The sequence below is a fragment of the Lycorma delicatula genome, chromosome 9 (genome assembly GCF_047948215.1).
Source record: "Lycorma delicatula isolate Av1 chromosome 9, ASM4794821v1, whole genome shotgun sequence".
NCBI classification, from domain to species: Eukaryota; Metazoa; Arthropoda; class Insecta; order Hemiptera; family Fulgoridae; genus Lycorma; species Lycorma delicatula.
This window is the reverse complement of record NC_134463.1, coordinates 60,543,543-60,569,290: the sequence shown is the minus strand read 5'-3', so window position 1 is coordinate 60,569,290 and position 25,748 is coordinate 60,543,543. Positions and strand designations below refer to the sequence as shown.

The window sequence follows — 25,748 nt, the reverse complement described above, 5'->3', positions numbered from 1 at the left end:
CACAATTATGACTTTTTTGTAGAATGTGTGACGAATCAAAAGAATGTTATAGTCGCAGTGTTGCAACACTTGTTAACGTTTTCACAAACTAATAGCTCCGCACCTACCATAATAGGTGAGGGATATGAACAACTGAAAGAGGATCCCAATTACATATACTTAACAGTTGGTCATTCAATTGAATTTGCTAGCTCATCTACTGTTACAAACACCCAAGCAATAGAGAATTTGTGAGCTAAGGCTAAAAAAAAACAAGTGTTCTTGCACTCATCGGAGTATGCTAGGCAGTTTTGTACGTAGCAAGATCCCTTCGATAAAATATTAAGTAAAACAGCAATCTACTGGCCCCTAGCTAATCAACTATCCACAGGAGACGCATGAATTAAGTAAAACTAAATGGTTACAATTAATTAACAGCAAAGCTCTACCTATTTTTTATTCTATCTTCTCTACTGATGTTATGGCAGCTTCTGCCTTTCATCCGGAAGTTCCGAATTTGAGACCCAGTCACGCATTTTCACATGCTTCAAAATTCTTATCATCCAAGTACCTTTTACTGGGCTTCAGTTTGTTGTTGTTACGTATACATAAGTAAATAACTAAATAATAAAATATTTTTTCTGCTCTGGTAAGTAGAAGGGATGTAATTTAGTATATTTTTGCAGTCACTGCAGGTTATATTCAGTTCAGAGCAATTTGAGAAATATAAATAATAATTGAATAAAGTTATCTATGAAATTTTATCTGCACAACTCACTTTCTGTTCTGCATGGAACACAGCTGGTTGAGATGAAAAGGACAAAATCAAGAAGGCATAAACTATGTGTGATTTACTGTGAGATCAACCTGTCATGTTTGTGGAAGTGTACAAGTATGATAAGTGTCGTGGACGTATGAAGTTTTGTTTTACGTTTTGATTTACTTTTTTGTTTAGGTTATAAATTTGAGATTAAAATGTAGATGGATTTATTAATAATAAAAGTTTTTCTTTATTTAGTTAAGGCCGTGCCATGTAGTGTAATGATTGCGGAAAGTGTGAATTAATTTTTTGATTATTTCCTTGTCCAAAATGAGTGAAACAGATAAAAAATCAGATTGTATCAAACAGAATTTCAGAAATGATGAGGTGCCGGCTTCTCATTTTGCTCTTCAAATAGCTCTACAAACTATGAAAGAAAGATGTCAGTTACTGCAACAACGTTTATCAGCTGTAGAAGAGGAAAATTTGCGTTTACGAATAGACAGTCAAAATAATTCTCGAATTAATTCTATAAAAGTACCTGCAAACGAAATAAGTAAACTTGAAGAAAAAATAACTCAGCTAACTCGACAGAAATGTCAATTAGTTGATCGCATTACAATGGTTGCCAAAGAAAATAACCAGTTGTGGACAAGGCTATCACGTTTGACTGAAGCAAATCAGTCATTAGGAAATCATTTAACAAAAATTTCGGACACACTGAATAAACATCCAATTGGAGAGGTTTCTAAGATTGGCGAGTCTGTACTTGTAGCAGATTCAGGTTCGAAGTCTGATACCGATGGTAAGCTATTTTCACTTTTTTTTTTTCTTTTATTGTTCATAATACTGTAGTGAATAGTTTTAGGTGAGTTGTTAAAAATGGAAATGAAGTTAGGGAATTGAAAGAAAAAAGATTAAATTATAGTTGTTTATAAAGCTAATTTTAGAATGAAATTAACAGAAAACAAAAACAATATTTGTAGTTTTGCTGTAAAAATATTAAGATATTCTTTGTCATTTTTTTTTTAAATTTGATGTGTATTGCATTATTGTGTAATTGATTGTGTGCAAAAATTGTTGTATTTACAATAATTGTTGCTATAATGAGTATTTAACTCATTCCTCAGCCTTTCTTATGACTTATTTGTATATATATCTGAACTATAATAAGCACCATGGATTTGGTTTCTTGAATTTAATGATATTAATTCACAGTAGTCCATTGAGCAAGATGTTGCCTGTAGAGCTAAATGTTATCTGCATTTCTGAAGACTTTGCTTACCAATCTACAACAGTATATTCATTTAAGTTAAGGAGACAGAGCCACTACACTCTTAATTTTTACCATAATGGGATTGTAATTGGGGTTGACTATATCATTTTCTAAGTGACTTATCTTGTGTCTTGCCTACAGAATAGGTCTAGGGTCATTTCATTTTAATTATTAGCTCTTTCTAGTTATATACTCAAAATTATAAGTCATGAAATGTTCACTAAATGTTTTTTTACATTTCCTCCTAACATACTTTGAAAAAGTTCAAAAGAGTTTAATTTTTTATTTATTATTGTGAGGCATTACCACTGACTTGCATTTATTAACGATTTTTATTAATGTTTACTTATTAAATTTAATTTTGCTAATACAAATGTCAAATTTAGACTTACATTAAATACAAAAAGAGATTTTAATCTTGATTATTTATTACCTGCTGCTGAAAAGTTTGTAATCATTGCTTACTTATTACCTTTTATGATTTTGTAATGTTTTCTTTGTACTGGTTTGTGCTAGCATTTACATTTTAAGCTTCGTTCAGTGAAGGTATAACCCAGAAAATCTACCAAACAGTGTCATTAAATACCAAAAATTTTATTTGACAAATTGATTGTAAAACTAATTTATATTCATCATCAGTATCCTCATTTGTGTTCTTTATACAGGAATTTTGTGTTGCTGATCTATACAGATATTTTTGTACCATTTTGATCTTACATTCTGTTCATTAATAATGTTTTATTCATTAATTCTTTAATTGTAATGATAAAAAATGGAAAAATTAGGTTGAATATAGTTTCAGTTGCTTGCATATTAGTTTTATTTAGTAACTAATTGTGATAATAATAAAAAAAACTGAAAAAATAAATTCGTAAATAGCAAAGCATTGGTGTGCTTAAATTCAGACTTAGTTTCTTAGCAAAATTTGCCTTAGTTTGAAACCATCTTTAATTCATTTCAATTTGAAGTAAATATTTATTATAGATACTTGCCAGTTATTCAGATACCACCTATTTTTCATCTTTTTCACCCTATTTTTTTTTTTGTTTTTTGGCAAAAACTTCCATTACAACACATTAACCTAAAACTTAACTTTAACTTAAAATTGAAAATGTTTTTTTTTTGAATGAAATGATTATCCAAGATTATTAATAAAAATAAATAATGCAGATAAAACCACAATGTATGACAAAACAATGTGGCGTCCAGATAACCTACAGTAACTAAGTATCTTATAGGACTATTTTTCCTTAAATAGTAAAATAAGTTTATACTTTTTCATTCACAAACAGTGAAAATATCTTTCTGTAGGTTATGCTAACTTATTAATTCTTAAGGTTTAGATAGTGTCATACTTTAAAAATAATTTTAAAAGAGTGAGTGGGAGAACTTGGCTGTGTTTATGTTATATGAATGTGTGTATAATATGCTTTTTTTCATTGTGGGATCATTCATGACCTATTCATAGTCTTAAAAAAAAATTTTAATCCTTTTTTTTTCACCTTGAATCATTTCACAGATTATTGAATTGTTTAATGGCCTAAGTAACATTAAATAGATGTGCAATTGAGAATCATGATTCTCAAGAATTATAAGTGTGTAACAGAAATTAGTAAAGTACTTTAGTTTGGCATAATCTGGGTCTGATGCACATATTACGGTGTTGCAACTAATTGTGATCAAATATATTTTCGTTTTTATGAATTAGTTTTCAAAATTGGAAGGAAAGTTTTGTGTAAATCATACTAAGATATGAAAAAATCTATTTCAATTCTTAAATCTTTGTTATAGTTAATTGAACAAAATTTTATAGTAAAATGTTTTTAAACATCTTTAGAACATTTTAAAAGCTGTCTATGACAATCCTCAGTGATTGGTTCTGCTATTTTTATTTTAAGTGTTAGCTAGTATTACTGTTGGCAGATTTTTTTTAATTAGCTTAAATGTAGAATGTCAGAATTGTTAGTGTTATTGGATTTGTGATTTGTTATTTGTCCTGTGAGTTGGTTAGCAAATACTGACTGTTGTAGAAGACTTTTTTAAGAATTCATTTAGGTGTAATATATGAAGAAGTTTCTTATAATGAAAACTGTGAAAATAAGAAAGAGAGGTAAAATTAAGAATATAAACTGGCAGATAAATTTAAAAAGAAAAGATCCAAAAAAACAACAAAGAGGAACAATGGAAAGAGTTTCTAATAATGTACAAAGTTTGGACAAAGATATTGAAATCATTGCACTTAAATGAACAAGGGGATGGATTGGCTGCTGTTAAAAGGGAAAGTCGTAGGGGCGGAAGTATAAATACTGCCTAGGACCAGCAAATGGGACAGTGTAATAACACTCAAAGTGAATGTATAATAATACTTGAGTATACGAGTGACGTGTTCTTCACAAGCATATTCAGATTTGCGATAATGGACACAAGAATGTTGCATTCCTTGTTATGGAATTCAGACATCTCAAAGAGAACAAAGAAACAGCTTTTTAGAAGTCATGTCACATATGGAGCTGAAGTATGGGTGACAAAAGGATAGAACAAATTCTTCAAACAATGGAATTCTTCAGATGCTGCAGCAAAGTTACTTGTAAAGATAAAGTAAGAAATGAGGTCATAAGAAAAGAGATAAAACTTGACTCAGGGATTATAGGTGCTATTGAGTGATTACCCTAAAAAAGAAGGAAATGTGGAAGACTGAGATGTACATAAAAAGGAAAAATAAATGAGGTCATAAGGAGAAGAGGGATTCATGAGAAAAACAGAGCGATCAGGGATTATAGAGTGTAGAATGTGGTAAACTGTTGGTAGACTGTAATGACTGCATATAAGAGTAAGGAACTATATTATCAGGAGTAAGCAGAGTATATCAGTATGCTATGTCCTCTAAAATGCAGCTCTACACATGAAGCTTTTGTTTCCAGTGCAAAGCAAAAAATAAGTGATTAATAAATTTCAGTTGAAAATTGTTTCAGTTTGGAAAGCTTCTTTGAATTTTACCAAGAAATATTACATCTTAGTACTTCCAGGATTCCAGTAATAAAATTTTCAGATAAAATATAAGTGCATTATATTTATAAATACTTGTATTTACACATTTTTTTATTGAAATTAAATATAAATTTATATAATATTAATTATTTAGTTATTTCTTGGCTAAATTATTAATATTTTATGTACTTTTCAATGGATTATATAAGTTGATAAAAATGTATAATTATACAATAAATAAATAAATAATAAAGAAATTTTTTTTTCAGTTCACTAAAATGTTTTTACTTATTAAGTGGTGATATCTATTATTTTGAATTTTATTTTTATTATCTTAAAAAGCAAATTAATATTTTAGTATTATCTATATATTGTAAAACAGTTGCAGGATTAAAAAAAAGTGTATATTTGAATAGGTTTGTTCATTTCTTATCTAATTATTGCAGTATAATCTTTTTAATAATAATTGCCTTTTAGCTATGTGTTGATAGTAAAATGGTATTTTAAATAGTATTTTGTGTGTGAATGTGTGTTTGTGTGTGTGTGTGTGTTTGCACATACACATGAAGTTCTTGAATGCCTATGTTTGATTAATTTGTGAATGTTACATTTTTATTTTGTAATTTTATTGCAATATTAATACAGTCTATAGTAATTTTATTATTATTATTATAAATATATATAGTGTTTGGGACATAATTTTTGTATTGCCTGTACTGATAAGATGTGAAATACAATTATGTTTCTTTTACTTGTAAAAATCACTATGTTTTTATTTTGTTCTGCCTTTTGTCTGATATGTACTTGTAGATGTTTTACAGTATAGTTTTTTATGTAAAATTATTGCTCTTGAATATTTTTAATTAGAATATATCTGTTTCTTGATAATATATCTGTTTCTTTGATAAATAAAAAAAGTAAGCCCTTTAGAATTAGAGTTCTAAAACAGGTTCCTTTTTCTCATTTACAAACAAAATTCCTTGTGTATAGTTTCTGACAAATTTTTTAAAGGAATTAAACAGATGTAAAACTTAACAGGCTAAATTTATATGTATACTACTTTATTAAAATTTGTATTTCATTTTAAAATTATTTTTTATCCTTGAACTCAATTACATAAAATTAATTTAGAAGTAGGTGTATTTATTTGGTGTTGTAATACATCTAAATTTATAAAATATAGCAGAGCCAATTATTTTCCTCTTTAAAGTTGCATTCCTTATGTCTGTTGATAGAAAGCTTTCTACCTTTTCTGTATGAATTTTTTAAAATAATTAAAACTTAGGTATTACTAATCTGGATTTATCTTCAGTCATTTAATAATTTTCATTGCCAAAATATATGATTATGAATACAGTATTTATAAAAAAAAAACCTGACAAAGAGATAACATATAAGCTCCTATTATTTATAAATTTAACTACTCTGCACAGTATTCTACCATAATGGAATATAGCTTCAAATAGAGTTACAATGCACACTTAAAAGCCCCATACAGCAACATAGTCAGCTTTAATAGCCATCTTATAAATACAAATCGCTAAACTTCCAACCTTGATATTCTATATGTAAATGAAGAAGGACCTCTTCTTAACACACATTATTAAATTTAACAACTCCCAAAAACATATTATAATAATAATGTACTATAAATAAAAGTTAAAATTCTATACCTTTTTTGATCATATTCTGAATATGGGTTTGTGTGAAAAAATAAAAACCATGATCAGAAACATCAATAAATTAAATTATTACTAAAAAAAGATGGCAAAAGGTGCATAACTCTTAGCCAGTTACTACTTAGGATGGCGGGAGGGGGTGGCAGTTACCTTTCCACCCCCTTTGTAACCATAATTAAATGGCATTAATTCAGAAATCATTGTACTAAATTTCATCCAAATTCGTCTATCTAGTCTGTAGATATTAAGCAAAAAACAGGCAACATCCGTCTAGGATTTTTCAATGCTAAAATTTTGTTTTTTGTTTAGAAAAGGGTATGATCTCCAAAAGCGTTGAGCATACAAAATCTGGCCTGATTAGCATGCTCTCTCAAGTATTTAATCCATTGTGTAGCTTGCACAATATAACTATAAAGCTGGAAAAGTAGAAATAAATTATTATAAACTTTTTTTGCCAGTTATGTAATGGAAATTGTGAATATATTTTTTTCCTTAATAGTGGATGTAAGGTTTAAGGAAGATGGAATGAATCCTATTCTGTTCTTACATAATTTTATAAATAATTTTAAAAATGTTAGTATACAGTAGAAACCTGATGGTTGGATTAGACAGGATATCACTCAGTTCTGATCAGTTAAAGTTTGGTGTACCAGAAGAAGCTAGCTTTAATACCCCAGTTTTTAAAGTTATATTATCTGAACTTTTAATACAGTTAAAATTTAGATATTATTTAATTAAATTTAAATATTTAACTACAAAGATTTATTTGTAATAAGATTTCAAAGTAGTAAAAAATATATTGAGGGAAGGTAATATTAATTTTATTAAAATGATAAGACAGTATCTTATTGAGTGGACCCCCTATTCTACTTTTTTGTAGAATATGGTTTTTTCTCCCTCATTTACATAAACCAGCAAAGATGAATAATACTAATCTTTCGCAATAAGTCAATAAAGTTTTTTTTTTTTTTGTTTGTGGGCGAAAAACGCCTGGGTGTTTTTCGCCCAGGTAGGTATTATTCGCCCATCGTCCCAGGTAGTTATTATTCGCCCAGGTTTTTCGCCCATCGCTCGGTAGTTATTATTAAAAGGTTTATTATCCAAAATAATAAACCACACAAGGTGTAAATATAATATTAACCATATAATAAAAATTTATTAAAACAAGCCAATAAAGCAAAATAAAACCCAAAACTAATATCACAGACAAAGTTGATAAAATATAAAAGCTAAAATAATAGAATAAAGAAAGTATAAAAACTCACCCAACTCCGATGGGTTGTGCAAAAATCCCCTCCCCGGATAGTAAAATTAAACACATAGAACTAAAAAATCAAATCGAAATAAAGGTTAAAATTATTAACCTTTAAATTATTATTAACTCTCTTTACAGAAAAACATATATGAGTATATTACGAATTGTTTTCTACAGTAATAAATACAATAATTTGTTATTTTTGCTATGTCTTAATCTCTTATAATCATAATGCATTTTAAAGCATCTGAGGCTAAATCTCACTAGTAATTAATTAATTAATTAATTTCTCTAGTAATTAATTATAAAATCAGTCTATATCAAAAATAGTGAAGATATCACCATGTAGGGTTCAAAATCACCTCCATTTTCATTGATTTCTGTAGCCAGAAACCATCTCATTTTTTGAATTTTGTTTTTAAGTTTTGCATGGGACACACGTTTGCAATGTAAAAATGGTAAGCCAATTTTAGAAGTGATCATATATCATTTCCATGATGTTGATTATTTCACCTAACTCTCTTATCTACATTCATTATTTAACTGTAAATTGTTAGATTTTTTTTTTTTTGCTTCATTTTACAATAAGACCCAAAGTATTACAGAGGGGAACCTCTACAAAAAGGTTAATGAATCATTTTCAGAAAATACATTATCCATTTTTTGATAGTTGTTAAAGTTTCATTCCTTATAACATGATTGTTAATATAATATGTGGTCTAAAGAGTAGCATTCTGGAAATTGAAGAGTTTATTTTGAGGTGAAGTGCTCTAATGGCCAAAGCTAATTATAATAAATTGGTTACCCATAAGGGATTGTAATTGTAAATGTAATAACTGGGCACCCATAAGGGAATTATTATTATATTTCTTTCTGATTTTTGAAATTACATAAAAGCAGCCATAATGTTCACGTAAACCAATTCCTTGTTTAATGGATTTATACTGAAGTTATAAATCTCTTTTGTTCATTGCCTATTTTTTATGCCTGACCTTGCCTATACTTTATGATCATTAAAAAAATATCTTTCATTAAAATTGTAAGTTTAAAAAGAAAAGTAGTTTTGTATGATAAAGAGATCCTCCTTAAGCTCTGCTAAAGGAAAGAATGTTTATATTAATTTATGTCTGGGTGCGTCACTGTGTGGATTCACTTACGTAGCAATTTTTGAAAATTAATTTTTTCTATTATTCATATTACTGGATAAATATGTCTTGAACTTAGCCATTCTCTGGTAGTTTTTTAATTTTCATACAGAAGGTTCTGTGTTTGAATTTTTGCCAGGGTGGTATTTTCATAATTTAAAAAATTTTTCTTTTATATTTTGTCAATAAACTGTCACTGGGGCTGAGTATACTTATTTACTCAAAGACTAAATAGATGTTTTTAATGTGATATTTTATTACTGAGTTTCAGTTGCATTATAAAAAATTTAAAAAAAAAATCATTACCTTCGATCTCCTTTGTCAATTTTTATCAAGTGAGATATGTTAATTTAAAATTTGTGTTATATTAAAAGTAAATAACTAATTAACTTAACTTTTATTTTCAGTTAAAGAAGAAAGTTTAGAAGAGATTTCACTGAAAATAATTGATACAATTAGAAGAGAGAAAAAAGTGCTTGAACAACAATGTGAAGAAGTAAGAAAATACCAGTAACTTTTATATAACTTTTTTTTTTATTTATTCCTTTTTTACTTCCTTGTAGGAAGTAAAGGAAGTATTGTGATGGCGAAAAATTTTGGTTTTCAGATTTCAACAGAAATGTGTATTTGACCATCCCTGAATCCATTTTGTTTAGTTTCAGCGTGACGTGTGTAAGTACGTATGTATCTCACATAACTCAAATACGATTAGCCATATGGCATTAACATTTTTGATTTAGGACTGTTGCAACATCTAGTTGTGCACTTCCCCTTTTAATTGCCATCGATAGACCAAAAGTGTCCAAAAAAACCCTAAATCCAAAAAAATCTGGATTTTGGACTTTTTCTTAACTGCAGTAATAAGCCCTTATTAAGAGCTTTTCAACGATATCATAAGTGGTACTTATTTTCATTCATTCCACAGTTATAGCCAAATAAAATTTTAATTTCTAAATATTTGGATCTTACAAGAGGAAGGCAAGGGGGTTTCAAATCTGACTTCATCTCCTTTTTTTAATTTTTATATTGATTTAATAACCTCTATAGTAAAAAAATCTGTACAATAAATAATAATTCAATAATAACAAAAAAAAAGAAAAATATCAAAGTGAAATAAAATTTGATGTACTTTTCATTTTAAAAAATATGTATGTGTAATTTAATAGGCAAAGAATTCATGTGGTGTCCACATCAGATTTTTTATTTATACTTATAGCAGGTTTACACAGGACCAAGTTGTTGAACATGCAGAAAGTTAGTGAATGGAAAGTTAACATGTTTAGATTAGAAGAAAATATTACTACGAGTATATGTACTTTTTAACATTTTTTTTTGTTTGGGTTATTGAGAAATTGATTAAAAAGTATATATGTTTAACTATTAATTAGCAACTATATCGTACATATAGGAATACAAAATATGTGTGTGATACAGTCATATATAAATAAATAATGTTAACGTATAGTTTCTGAAATAAAACGAAAAATAGAAAATACTCAAAAACCGGTTCACAAATAAAATTATTTAATTGTAACTATGTGGCCATTTTGATTATCAAACAATCATCATTAGATGCTGAGGATTTGTAAAATAATAATTTAGAAATAACTTAAACTTTATTTAAAGTACAGTCAGTCACTAAATTTCATTAAAGATGGAAATTAATGTAGAAAAAAATCTACTTGAATAATTAAAAAGAAAGTAATTATAATTAGACAAATTATTAGGAAATAGTGGGATACTTATTATGTTTATATGTAAATGATTTGATGTATTAAAAAACTGAAGTATATAGTAATTATAATTGATTATATAAAATAGTAAAATAATTCATTATCTGTTAGAAATAAAGATTTATTGGCCCCCTGTATGGTGAAAAGCCCTTATTTTTTTTGTAATATTTTTAAAGTTGTAAGAATAAATATTTAAGATGATTTTGTAAATATTTTGTGTGTATATATTTATATGTGTGAAAATATAAGTACAGTTATTGTTATCATCCAGTTAGTAACTATTACTTTGGCATTTTATATTAATAATGTAATTTTGGATTGTGTTTTATAGATGGTTGAATTACAAACTGGTGCTGTCAGTGTTGAAGAATGTGGCTTTACATTAATGGCAAATGGTGATATAGCAAGCGGTGTGATTCAAGATGATAGAGAAAATGATAGAGATGTTATGGATGATATTAAAAAATTAAGAGAGAAAATAAAGGAGGAATATAAAACTTTGAAAGATCAGCAAGTCGGATTAAAAGCAGCAATTACGTCTATTAATATTATGATTGCAGGTTAGTTTTTGATAAATACTAGAACTGCCTGACTACAATAATTTCTGTATCAAATTATATTGTGGGAAACATAGAAATAATTATTTATTATTAATAGCTCTTTTATTACTTTAATAATAAAAAACTGAGTTAGTTGATCTGATAGAAAAAATTACCAATTTTCTATGTGATTGATGGTTAGGTGTTTGTATCATTGAATTCCACAATTGTAAATGGGCCAATAGTTGCTGATTATGGTTGTATCAGAAAGTATATATGTTTTGTAATGAGAAGGGGAGCAAACAGTGAAAGCATCTTTTGTGTTTTTTCTATTCCTCTTAATACCCACTTTCCTTTAACTTTAGAACTAGTATTATTTTTACATTGGCCTGTTTTTGGTTTGCTGATCTCTACTAAAATTTTTCCTACATTCCAAATTTTTTTAGGCCTAGCACAGATAAAAAAAATAAAAACACATGAGACATAGATAAATAATACACATGCACAGATAAATAATGGAAAATAAATTCCTGAAAATAATGCTCTCATCAACTACTAGACTAAATTCAATGTAAAGTAAATTTTGACAAGGAGGATATAGTAAGCATCAAAACACTGAAAAATGACAACCTGCGGTTATTGTTAATTTACTGGCCTCTAACCATATACTTTAGTTTAATGCTTGTTCTTACCAAGCAATTTATTTAAACTGCACAGTATATATATATTTCTTTTTTCTTTTTGGGCACAATCATATGATACAGAAATGTTGATACAGAAATATGATACAGAAATTTACACATATCAATTGATTGAAAATTCATTAATGAAATTGTTATGTGTCCATATGCATTGAATACATGTGCATTATTAGAATCACACCTGTCCGTCATTAAAATAAGTACAATGGGTGGCTGAAATGTAATGCACACTCATAAGTGAGTAATAATAACACACAAGTGAAAAGTCGAAGTCAAATGAAACAAAAATGGCTTAAAGTAGATTTTATTAACTACAAAGACTTATATTTTTTCAAAAAGAATTTATATTTTTTTTACAATTTACAACTATACATTTCTTTCAACAGTGAACCAGTTTTCTCACTCTATTGATGAAGAATACTGGTGGTCTTTCCTTAATCTATGACCTCATTGCATCCTTCACTTCATCATCTGTGGTCAATTGAAAAGTGAAAATCACAGGGCACCAAATTGGTGAGTCTGGTGGGTGTGGAATAGGTTCAGATTTCAACTTAAGAAGAGGCTCAGCAATTGCATGCGATGGTGTGGCTGAGCATTATTGTGTTGCAGAATATTCAGCTTCTTAGATCGTTGAACATGACACACCTGTCTCCTAAGGTGTTTTAACATCTTTATGTACTGTACAGAATTTACAGTTGACCCAACTTGCAGGTAGTGTGTCTGTATGTTTGGAATCCCAGAACACTAAGAATATTTTTTGCAGAGGGTTGGGTTATACATTTTTTGATTGTGGTGAATCATAGTGCCAGTATTCCATGCTCTGCTATTTTTCTTCTTGGTCATAACGATACACCCAAGGTTTGTCTCTCTTGACAGTATTGAAAAGAAAGTCATCTCCCTTGTCACAATAAAGTTTCAGAAACTGTTCGAAACATTCCTCTCGTTATTCTTTTCTGTGAGTTTTCATGGCCCTACCTTGAACATATTTTACTTTGGCCTAGTTGTCCAATATGAGGCCTATTTATTCCACATATCTGGATTGTAATACCAGTATATTTCCTAATCAGAGATTTGTCTTTAGTGTGTTCTTTTGCCTAGAGACCTTAACCAGTTTATCTTTTATTATTTTAGTATGTAATGGGATTTTGTTATTCTTGAGAATGTTTGTTATTTTCAGATGTAATCTTTTTTGGTTTGTCATAGGACGAAGAAAAAGCTCTTATACCACTGTCTGCCCGTTACAGATAGTAGTGTCGAGTTCCCACCAACTAAAAATCTCCCCCTTTATCACTTAGGAACTGGGCCTGACAGCAAGGCATGAACCCAGTTTCTATGTGATACATGTGGGCACTCATATCATATTACTATTACATATTAGACAGGATCTAGCATTCCTTGGGAGTCATTGGCAGACAATGACCTAGGTGGACCCCTGCTGCCCGCTCTTGAAGACTGGCTGTCACCTGTTACTCATTCGCCAGCTTGATGTCCCTGTGATCATGCCCTCTATTAAGGTCCAGCTTTTCCTGGACTGAAGCATACAGCCCATTATACCATCAGCATTCAGTTGGCCTACATGCTGGTAACATTGGTTTCTTGGTTGCTCCCAATGGTGGGCATTCAAAAACAGTACGTTTGACAAAATTGATATGCCCACATTAGATGCACCAGTTCAATTCCACCTGCGTGAATTTCTTCAGGTACAAACTGAAACACCCATGCCCCATTAGGAACTGGTCAGCTCGTACCCACCTCTCCAAGCTCTCTTTCGACCCACGGTTTTATTGCTAGGAGCAACTTTCTTGTCCAAGGACCTTTCCATGTATCCTCCCATCTGGTCTGCCACCTTTCCTTCTGCTGACGTGCAAGAAGATTGATCGGGGGAATGGCTGCCACCACCTCCATGGATATCATATGATATCCACGGCAAACTCTCAATGTGAGGTATCGTTGGATCCTTTCCAACATGGAGCACGCATGTTTTACTGCTAATCCTCTTGTCCAAACAGGGACCGTGTAGTGGATGACAGCATGGACAACATGCGCATACAGATTTTTTAGCATGCATAAGCGTGCTAAAATACTGGAGAGAGCTTTAACCACTCTCTCCAGCTTCTGTGCCTTCTGTTGTATATGAACCATAAAGGGTCTTCTAGTGTCCAGTCGCATGCCCAGATATTTAACAGTGTTTGATGGGAGAATCTTTTTACCATCCAACGTAAAGAAGATGCTCCTAATTCTTTTTCCTGTCATCGCCACCAATATTGTCTTCTCCATCGCAATCCTCAGCCCATTATCCTCCATCCAGTTCTTGACAAGGCCAAGCAGGTGATTGTCAGTGTCCATACACTGACAATCTTACAGATCGCTAATGAGAAATCTTCGGTGAAAGCAACATTCATTACCCTCTTTGGAAACTGCATTTCCAGGACACCATTGTAGGCAATATTTCACAACAGGGGCCCAAGAATCCCTGGGGCATTCCTCTAGTGATGCTAATCCTAAATTCATCATCCTCACCATTGTGAATTAACTTCTCTAGTAGGTAATCATGAGCTATTCTTCATATGTAAAAGCTGATGCCTATCCCTCTCTTCCTCATCTCGTCACCAATACTAGTCCAATTTAGAGTGTAGAAAGCATCCTTTACATCAATAAAAATCACTGTCAGGATCAGCCTTTTATGTTGGCTAGTGCATGTGGCCTTGTCTACCATATCCATAACTTTACGGGTAGTATCCACGGTGGAGAACCCTGCCCTGAAATCAAACTGGCTTTCATTGAGTCCACCTTCCTCCTCCAGTTCCATTTGAAGTCTCTTGATCAGTATCCTCTCAAACAGTTTCACCATGCTCTTCAAGAGGTATACTGGCCTATAAGCTGATGGGTCATCCAGACGCTTCCCCTGCTTCCTCAAAGATATCTTCCTTCCTTCCTTCCTTCCATTCCTGTGGAATAACTTCACAAAGGATGTGGTATTAAATGCCTTGAGGACCACCCCTGACACCCTAATCTCCTGGGTCACTATCCGGTCCAGCGCTTTTTTCTGGCCTACACCTCTTAGGTGCCTCTGCTAACTCCATACCAGTAAAAGGGGGGATAACCACCACTGTAATCTATTCAAATGTAACAGGTGGACCTCTGGGAAAAAGTATAAACACCACTTTCTGAAACGCATCAGGCCTCTACACCAGCAGTCTTCTTCCAAATTTCTTTGACACTATTTTATAGGCATCTCTGCGTGTGCTTTCATCCTGCTTGTTACAGGGTGCTCTCCATTTACCTTTCTTGGATTTCATTATGGCACATTTTAAATTCCTCTTGATTTCTAAGTGCCCCATATGTAATGAATTCCTCCTAGGCAGATCCCCATTGCACCTTTGAAACGCCCTTCTTACCTTCTAACATATCCTTCTAAGTCTGGCTATTTCTGGCGTCCACTAGTAAACCTCGCCTCTTCTGGCATTTGTATTTGTTGACCACCAACTTCTCATGGAAAGATTCATTAACCACCATCTACAGAAGCTCAGGTGTTGCATGCGCCTTCTCAGAAAATTGTCTCGCAATCTTACATTGGAAATCCCCAACGGCAGCTACCGTTAGCACTGGCCTTGGTGTCCATGTAATACTTCTAAGGGGTTCCATCTCCACCACAAAGGATATAATCCAATGGTTGCTGAGTGTCACATCCTCAATAACACTCCACCCAGCGACTCTATTCCTCCAATGCTCTTTCACAAATGTGACATCTATAAATGAACAGTAGTCACTCCTGTGAAATGTTGAATCTTCACTTTCTTTCAGGATGAATGATGATGATATGTATGAATGTAAATTCATTAAGTTCTTCAACACTTTATTTTAAAACACTTTATTTTTCCTGTTTAGCCTCCGGTTATTACTGTTCTGATAATACTTGAGAGGATGAATGATGATGATATGTATGAGTGTAAATGAAGTGTAGTCTTGTACAGTCTCAGTTCGACCATTCCTGAGATGTGTGGTTAATTGAAACCCAACCACCAAAGAACACTGGTATCCACGATCTAGTATACAAATCCATGTAAAAATAACTGACTTTACTAGAACTTGAACACTGGAACTCTCGACTTCCGAATCAGCTTATTTGGGAAGAATGTGTTCATCACTAGACCAACCTGAGGGTTTTGCGTGAAAACACAAAAAACACTAACTGTACTTCAAAACTGGTGGATGCAATTAGGTTAACCTAAAAAAAACTTAAGGCTGGAAAACCAACTGCGCGCCAAAACTGGCAGACCATACTAACCTAATTAGCATGATAATACGAGCCAACAAGTCTAGGCTAATTACAGCACACCGAAAAAACACAGTGACATGCCACTTATACACGAAAAATATTCATGCAGCTAAAATATGAACTTTCATATAACGCTTTAAACACAAAAGTATTCCGGACACTTCATAAAAACCACTAAATTTTTCACTTCTTTGGGAATACTTACGCAAGCATGTCACATCAACCGTGTCTATTATGATTGTGTGATAATATGTCTGTTATGATCTGTAGCTCCTATGCTGTTTCTTAGTTTGATTTGGTTGTGACATGTTACATATAAACTGAAACATACTAGTGAAATACCTAACTTGTCGTCAAATTTTTTTGGAGGGTACTAGAATAGCTAAAAACTGCCAGGTTTCTTGTTCTCATAAACTGATTCTGTTTTGCATATTAATCATTCTTATCGATTTTAGTTAGACCATATCCATTCATACAAATAAGTAGACCATTTGTTTTTTAATTTAAAATTTTCTAATACATTTTTCATTACAAACTAGTGTTGTATTATTATAGAAAAAAATCTCATGTGGACACCACATGACTTCCTTGTACATATGTACATACCTATTAAATTACATATACACATTTTTTGCTGTACTTCATTTAAACTTTTCATTTGAAATATGATCCACCAATTCTTTAATAAAGCGGACAGGTCCACGAATGCTGAAATATTAGTTTTTATTAACATCAATTATTTATACAACTTATTAATTCAACAATCTTACATGAAATATTAGGATAGAGTAAAAACCCCTTTATTACTTGTATTACTAAATCAGTATTATTCGTATCTTCATGAGTTGCCGATTAACAAAAGTTTTAGATTTCTGGCGTGTCTTATAAACAAAAGTTAATAATAATTAACCTATTCTGTTTAGTGAATTCCTGTACACTGGTTACAAATGTTAATTTCGACCTAACAATGTAAAATATTCAGTTGTTATTATTGGATTATTTGGTGAGTAATGAAAAATGAAAAAGAAACAATCATACAGGAAAAAAGATAACATAAAGAAATCATAACATTTAAAAAAAACGACATGAAGATGAATATGAAGGGGAAGAAAATGTTAAGAACAAGGGAAGAATAGAAAGATTTAAGAGAGGGTGATGAATATAAAAAGAGAGAAAATTTGAAAACTAGAGAATGTGTACACAAATTAAGAAGAAAAATTATATCAAACCAAAAAGTGATTAAATGATTAGCAACAAAAACAAATAAATGAAATGATCAACTCCGACTTAAGGAGAATGTTGTTCTACAATATCAGAGGAGTAACGAACTAAAAGATAAGAATTTTTGAAATTTATTAAAGATCAAGCATGTATGCTTCAGTGTATATGTTGTTCTTGTGAAAGTCTATTTTTCAGTCACTCTGTAGTTAACTTTAATGTAGATAAAGTTAAACAGAAATTCCAGAATAATTAAATAAAATTAAACTAGAAAATCCAAAAATAAATACGACTAAATAATAATTTTAAATTAATATTAGATAATCAGATGTTTCACAAAATCTGTTACATATATTTATGTGTAAAGCCTATTAAATTACATTTACACATTTTTAAAAGTATATAAAATTTTATTTCACTATTAGGCTATTTTTTTTCTTTATTATCATGGAATAATTGTTTATTGTAAACATTTTTTACAATCACGGGTTACTAATATTATTAAATCAATATATTTAAATTAAAAAAAAGAAAAAGTGTTAAAAAAGAAATGAAAAAAAAAGTTAAAAAAACAAAAGGAGATGAAATTTGATTCTAACCAATGTGCCTTCCCTTTAAGATCAAAATATTTCATTAATTAAAGCTTTAATTTTAATTTCAGATGCAATCAAAAAGGGAGGTGCACAACTAGATATTACAACAGTGCTAAATCCAAAATTTCAATATCCTACATCTAATCGTTTTTGAGTTATGAAACTAATCAAAATGGATATTTCTGTTGAAATATAAAAACTGAAATGTTTCGCGATCTCAATACTTCCTTTACTTTGTCCAAGGAAGTAAAAAGAAGTTATTTTGTGGTTCATATAAGTTGTTTATATGTCGATAGGGAATGTAGTTTTACTTAATACATCCAAAAATATTGTTGCATCTGTATAAAGGGGATAAAATCTCAATCATATGTGTATGTTAAAAAAATGATAATTAACCATTTATGTTTCAGTGGATAAAGGTGGTAAGTTTTCAATTACTTTTTCTTTTTTTCATTTATTTATGTTTTTTGTTCTTCAGATAAAAAACGTTGTACGTGCAAAGAAAAATCTACAGAAGACAAAAACATAAATAAAAATTCAGAAATACAAACTCTGGATACAAGTACACTTATGTCGCCATTGGATGAAATTCAGAAACAACTGAAAGATGTTGCTGAACCGCCTGAAATTAATGAATTTGATGGAACCTTTGATCCAATGACTCGTCAAGATGAAATGAATAATATGATGGAAAATAATCCCAATGATAAGTACAAAGATTTTGATGATAGAATTTGTCCACTCTGCAGTAAATTTTACAGCCAAAAAGTGCCATTTGAAGAATTTCATATTCATGTTTTAAGTCATTTTAATAATGAAAGTGATGATCCAGATTCATTGATTACCAATTTTGAGGTTATAACATGATACAAATATAATTTTTATTTCTTAATTTTAAGTTTTATTGTTTAGATATTTTGTTTTATATTTATGTTAAAAACATTATTGTTATATGTACCTAATCATTTTATTTTGTTTATTTTGATTGTTCTGTTATATGTATTATTTTTATATAAACGTAATTCTTGTATAATTTTATGAATAAATAAAATAAATATTTGGAAAACATTTAAGTAGAGTAACATTAATTTATTAGAAAAAAAATCAGTTATAAACATGTTTATAGTAATATATTTGTTTAAATTATCTTACATTATTTGAAATGGTGGGATGATATGCTATGTACATGTTTTTTAAGGGTTAATATCATCTTTTAAGTAAATGAAATAAAATAATTAAAGCAATGAAGAGGATTGTTAAAGCTCCATTTAAAGTTATGAAAATGTTTTAAATACTCTGTGCTTATCTAAAGCATTCTTAGAATTGTACACTGTGGTTCGTTAAACCTTTCTTGCTTTAAGTTACAAAATTTTTTACAAGATTTAATTTTTGAAGTATTAATTTTAATAAAATTATTTTGCAAGTTACTATTAAATTTTAGGATTTTAGTATTGTTTAATAATAGTTTTCCTGAACTTGGGGTCATTGTACTTCAATATTGTTCACTATGTTCGACTAACTAGCACGTCCTTCTTGAATTAATCATTGATACTTACATTTTTCCTCTTATGGTATGAATCTTTCTAGGGAAAAAAGGAAATAAAATATCCAAAATATTAAAATTCTGTTTCTATTTGATACGTTGATAAATTTTTATTCCCTAAATTTTTTTCTACAAGGGTCATTAAATAATTAAACAGACAAATAGCTTTACACCAAAAATGGTTTATTAAATAAATATAATTTTTTGTCTACTTATCCACATAATCCCCACCAACTTCTCTGCACTTGCCCAATCTTTTTTTTGACTCTTCTTATCCTCTCAGTGAATTATTCTTTACCTTGATCTTGAAGGAGCTCTCAACCCATTTTGCCAGTAGTTTCCAATGTCAGTTGTGCTGTATGAAATTGAGCATTGGCTTGCCTTTCCTCTGCCATCCCAGATATTTCCTTTTCAACTTGGGCTTGACTTTGTTCTCAATCATGGCTGAGTAGATAGGCTGTTGATAGTGCGTTGCTTTTCCAAATATCATAGAAAATTAGACCATGGGCACTCCAAAAGATGGTTAAGATGACCTTACCCGCCAGCCGATGGTTGCGTTTTGACTTCCTTATGGACAGGTGATTCAGGGTGTTTCCACTGCATGCTTTGTTGCATGAACTCCGGCTCAAAATGATGTATCCATGTTTCATCACAGGTTAAAATCCTGTCAAAAAATGCTTCAGCTTTGTTATTGAAATTATTTTTGAGTTTGGTGCAAATGCAAAATCTCTTGGCTGTGTGATGAATGGTAAGGTAAACTTTCTGGGAACCCACCTTGCACAAGTGTTATGGTAGTTGAGTTTGTTTTGAATGATGAGTAGTTGAGTTGTGCCAACACTTACTCAACAATTTGTTCAACTGTAAGTCGTCAATCTTCTTGGATACGAGAATCTAACACCTAGATCGACACTGTTACGAGAAGCCTGGAGCATTGCTCATCAGTCATGCCTTTGTGGCCATCTTTAAACTTTTCCACCCATGTGTAAAAACTTGCCCTATTCATGCAACTGCTGTCATATTGTTTGTTCATATGAGAGAATATTTCTGACAATTGTACACTTTCTGAAAGTAAAAATCAGATCACAGAACGCTGTTCTTCAAAAGTACTTTTTTCGAGCATACATGCCATTGTAACTAAAACTTTAGAGGTTTTGTTTACGTAAATATTAATTGAACAGCTGACTAACACTCTTTGCAAGGTTGCCAACTAATACTTAAAAGTTGAATTGCCTGCATTAAGCATTTCCTTCACTAAAAATGTTTGTTTAATTTCTGAATGATCCTTGAACATTAGTCTACTCACTGTGAATTCATTCTTATATATATAATAATTGTGATCAAATACTTAGTATTTTGATCGAATAACACTATTTATAAAATAAATAATTATTAAATAATAACAATATTAATTTAATAAAAAATAAAGATTAATTAGAATGTATATTATAATTAACTTAATGGATGCTGTGAAGCTGTATTCTGCTAAGAGAATTCTCTGTAGCATCAATCATAATTATTTCTACATTTGTTAAATCTGGCAATGTAGGTTTATTGTAATTTGTTATTGAGTTTAAAAGAGGTGTACAGCTAGAGGTACAAAACTTTCATAATTTTTGTTTTTGTGTATCTATTTTTATTAAATAAATTGTAACAAGTTTTTTCTGCATTTTTGTTTTAGTAACATTTTTTTATACTACATAAGTTATATTAAGAAATGTTAGTTACTATTAAGAAAATAATTATGAATATATTCCAGCGATTTTACATTTGATGAATTGAATTAATTTTTTTTACAATCTAAAATGTGTATTTTAAACACATTCATTTTGAATGAAAATATTAATATAACAGCTACTGTTGATGATGAAATGAAAAATTTTCAGTATAATGGAACTGTATTATTTATTATAAACTATAAGTTTTATTCAGATGTTGGTTTCAGTGGTGGCTCACGTATAGGCACTGCAGAACTGCAGCACCCTCTATTTCCACTTGATATTATCAATATTTAAAATAATGAGTTCTTTTTTCTCTTGCACAATATATAATAATCTTTAAGCTTAATGTCAGTTACCATCCTCCAGTTTATGAAAAAGACACAAAAATATTTGTGTGGAACTGTGCACTTCACAGTTCCAGCAGCATGGTGTTTGGCTGTTGTGTGCATATTCACATAGGAAGCTGCATGTGAAGCTGCGAGGGAGAGAGGCACTATTGCTCCCACAGTGTCGACCCTGGTGTGCTGGTGGTAGGTAGTTTTTTTTTTACTTTGTGTGTGTATGGAACATTCCTCGTTTGTTCCCTTTTCTAGTTTAGTCGGTGAAAGGAATATGAAAGTAGTTTAGTTGCTTTCTCAGTATTGAGGAGAAGAAGATGGCAGAAAGCAAGGGCTCTTTGATTGCCAAATCTGTTTAAAAACACACTGGAAGGGCGAAAGAGAAGGTAATTAGTAAAAACTAATTATTTATTTGTTTCTGTGTAGATAGAAATTTAAATTAAGCACCGTTAGACTGTAGTGTTTTAAAGCAAACATTTTATTAAGTTGTCTAATAATACTAAAAAATTCTGTATTGAGATTTTATTTATTCAGTTAAACTGAATACGGTTTTTAAGAACAAAAAAAAACCATGTACCATATTCTTGAATTTGATAAAGTGTAGAATTAGATTATTATCCTGCTTCCAGCTATTCTATTTGATTCTCTTTTTTTCAGTTCTTTTATTTTACAGAAAACTTTAACCATGGCCTTAAAAAGGCCCAGAAAAAAGTTTTCTAATTTTAGCTATCGCTATTTTCACTAATTTTAGCTATGAGCCGCCACTGATTGGTTTGCTTCCTGAACCACATCAGATTTTTCCCAAAGAAATGATTTATGCATGTCAGGTTGATAAAACAAGTTTTTTTCACTTCAATTTTTGGTATAGATATTACAAAATTTCAATTTTCTAATGTGTTCAGATAATTTTTGTTGTGATGTTTGTTTTCAAAAATTTTATTTTGAAAAAAATATTTTTTTAATATAATTAGTCTATGCTACACATTAAAGTTGGATCAACTTGGATTTTCAAGGATTTTGAGTAGTATTCTAAAGGTTATATGAAAATTAGTTTTTATATATTTAATTTATTATTTCTTGTAACTTATAATTTAAGATAGTGTTCTACATTTATTATAACATTAAAATTTTGTGTAAAAAGAACTATAAAAGTACAGGTGTTGTTAAAAAAAGCCATATCTGGATTAAAGAAGACATATTAAAAAATTAGCATTTGAAAAATTTCTTTCCTAAAAATTTAATGCTTTAATTAAATATGGAGACTTAAAAAACTAAAATTCTGTATCCATAGCAGATGAATTGATGAAAGTTTTAATTTACATATCAATAGAGAAGTACAATATACAAAAGTTAATAATGTGATTCTTGAATTACTCCCATAGTTCTTGATTGGCATCATATGATTCTGGAATTTTTTTTTTTATATAATATTTAGCAAGCATTATAATTACAGAAATTAGTAATGAGGTATTATTTTGTTGTAATTCTATTGTGTTGCTCTATAACTGTTGTAGTATGGATTTTATAATTTGAAAAATGAGTGATACAGGTTTTGCTCATGCATTTATGGAATTAATTGTTGATATATGAGACCAATTTTTGATTACATTTACAGTTATTAATGTTCTATTGCAGTAAATACTAAAACCAAACAAAAAAATTAAAAAAGTATGTATCTTGAGTATTGGTTTAAAAAAATTTGAAATTTTTTACCTTTTGACTTATTTTTTATTATTATGAAATGAGTTTTAACAAAATTAAAATTGTTAATTAGATTAGTGTTAAATATAGTTTACAGTTCTATATGTTGTTGATGAACACTATCAGAAAATGTTTCTTGTTGTGCAGAATGTATGCTGTAATTTTTATGTTGATTTTTAGACATAATATTAATTTTGTTCAAAATTAATTTTATTTGTCCTAAAAATATAAATCCATGTATTTAATAATGTTTATCATTCACCTATTATTCTAAATAATTTAGTGTAGATGATCCAAAAGTTATTAATCCTTAATTATGTAAGAAAAAGTGATTAACTAGTTAATTTAGTGTTATTCACTAAAAATCATGATTCATGATTTCTTGTGGTCTAACTGTGTATCTGTTGTATTAAAACACCATACAGTTTTGTGTAAGATGTTGTTATGTAGTTTCTTAATAAAATTGAGTTGATATAGCTTGTCAAAATTAATTACTCATTTTATCTTATATAACAGATTCCATGTGTGAATTTTTTTGTGGCTGTAAGTATGTTTACTCAGTGTCATATTTTAATTTCATGAATTTTTTTGAAGCTGCATATTATTCAAATAAATGTGTAAAATTTACTGTAAAAAATATTGAATTAACCTATTTTTTGTAACTAATAGTCAATTTTGTAGAGTTTGTGTAAAGCTCTTCAAAAACCTAAAATATATACGTTTATAAATATTTTTGGGCCATTCTGTTTATTTAGAATACTTGTAATGTTTTTATTATATTATTTTTTAAAATGTATTAATTATGCTTATAACCTCTTTCAAGTAAATATCAAAAAATGTTTTTTTATTAAACTCATTTTTCTGTGTTAAAAAATAAAATTAGAGAATCTTTTCTGGCATTAGTTGTATGTTTATTTTATATATATATATGTTTTATTACTAATTGAATAGTAATATCCATTTTTGCTTGTTTAGGTTATTGAATTGTAGAATATCTAGAGTTATAATTTAACTGAGTTCACTAAAATAAATTAACTTAAAACTTGACATATTGTAGCTGTTGTAAGAATGTTTATGCATTAAATATCATTGAAGAAAACCCATTCCACTTCATCAGATCAATTTTCAGGTAATAGAAGCTCTATGTTTCTTAGTGATGTTAGTTATTTACAGTAAAGTAATTACAGGACTACTGAGGTGCGATCAAGTTTAATGGCAGTGTAGTCCAGCTTGTTGCTTATTATTGCTTGACATGCTGTAAAGTTAAAGGGGTTGGCAAGAGTTTTTCCTTTAGGAAAACCTCAATTGTTTTCCTAATTGTTTTGACAATTTTTTTTAGAGAAGTTTGTAAAAGTATGTATCTGAGTGGTCGATCAATAATGTATTGCTCTCATTTTTTATAAAGATAAGATTATCTCTTGAGGAATTCTAAACAAAATGGGCATTTATTGTCTGAAGTGGGTAATGAATTCTTTGAAGCTGGCAGCCTCTCTATATGGAAGTTTCTTGAATCACCTTTAAACAAAATTTTCTTTTAATTAATTTATTATTATTTTATTTATTTTTTTATAAAATAACCCATAGTTACCAGGAACATGACAGATGACTTAATTGTACATAATTTGATAACTGTATAGTATTTTTTTTGGTGAAAAAGATGTTATTAATATATTTAAGCATCGATTGTTTGTAGTAAAGTTGTATTAATGCTCTATAACATGCAATAACTGTAGTTTTTTAAAGGTGGCAGCAGTTTAGATAATTTATTGGAATAATATATTAAGTCTCAGTATTTTGATCTTTATTGCATGCAAGTTTAATTTAAGATTTTTTGAATAATTATTAAATCAAAGTTAATTCTTTTATATGTTTTAGTGTGGTATTAGGTTTTTGTATAACCCACAAAAAAAAAAAAGTAAGTGTGAATAAACTACCTCTAATGACTGATCAGTCATCCACAATTTTTCTGTTTAGTATTTCTGTCTGTTAGTCTGTCTTTACATTTTTACACTTCTGAATTTTATTTATTTTGCTTGATTTAAGTACACCATTCATTTTATGCCTAACAGTTTTGCATTCAACATGTAAAATATTTTCTGTTATTAAGTTCTATAACTATTTTTCTTTCTTATAAAAAATTATTTTTTACTTTGTGTTAAGTTTTATAATCAGTGTGAACTCTTACTCCATACTGATAATATAAAGTAAATTAATGGTTTATGTTATTGTAAGAAAAGTAAATCCACATTTACAATATTCTTACTCTTATAAGTTATTTTTGAATGTACTATTTTAAAATTTAT

General features: G+C 29.5%; 1 protein-coding gene across 1 annotated transcript; it reads left to right on the top strand.

The window, feature by feature from the left end:
- Positions 1–739: 739 nt before the first annotated feature.
- spn-F (C2H2-type zinc binding domain-containing protein spindle-F) lies at positions 740–23,469 on the top strand. Its single transcript, XM_075375828.1, has 4 exons — positions 740–1,544; positions 9,490–9,578; positions 11,147–11,375; positions 18,624–23,469. The coding sequence occupies exons 1-4, from the start codon at positions 1,070–1,072 to the stop codon at positions 19,010–19,012; spliced, it is 1,182 nt and encodes a 393-aa protein (XP_075231943.1). The 5' UTR covers positions 740–1,069; the 3' UTR covers positions 19,013–23,469.
- The last annotated feature ends 2,279 nt before the right edge of the window (positions 23,470–25,748 follow it).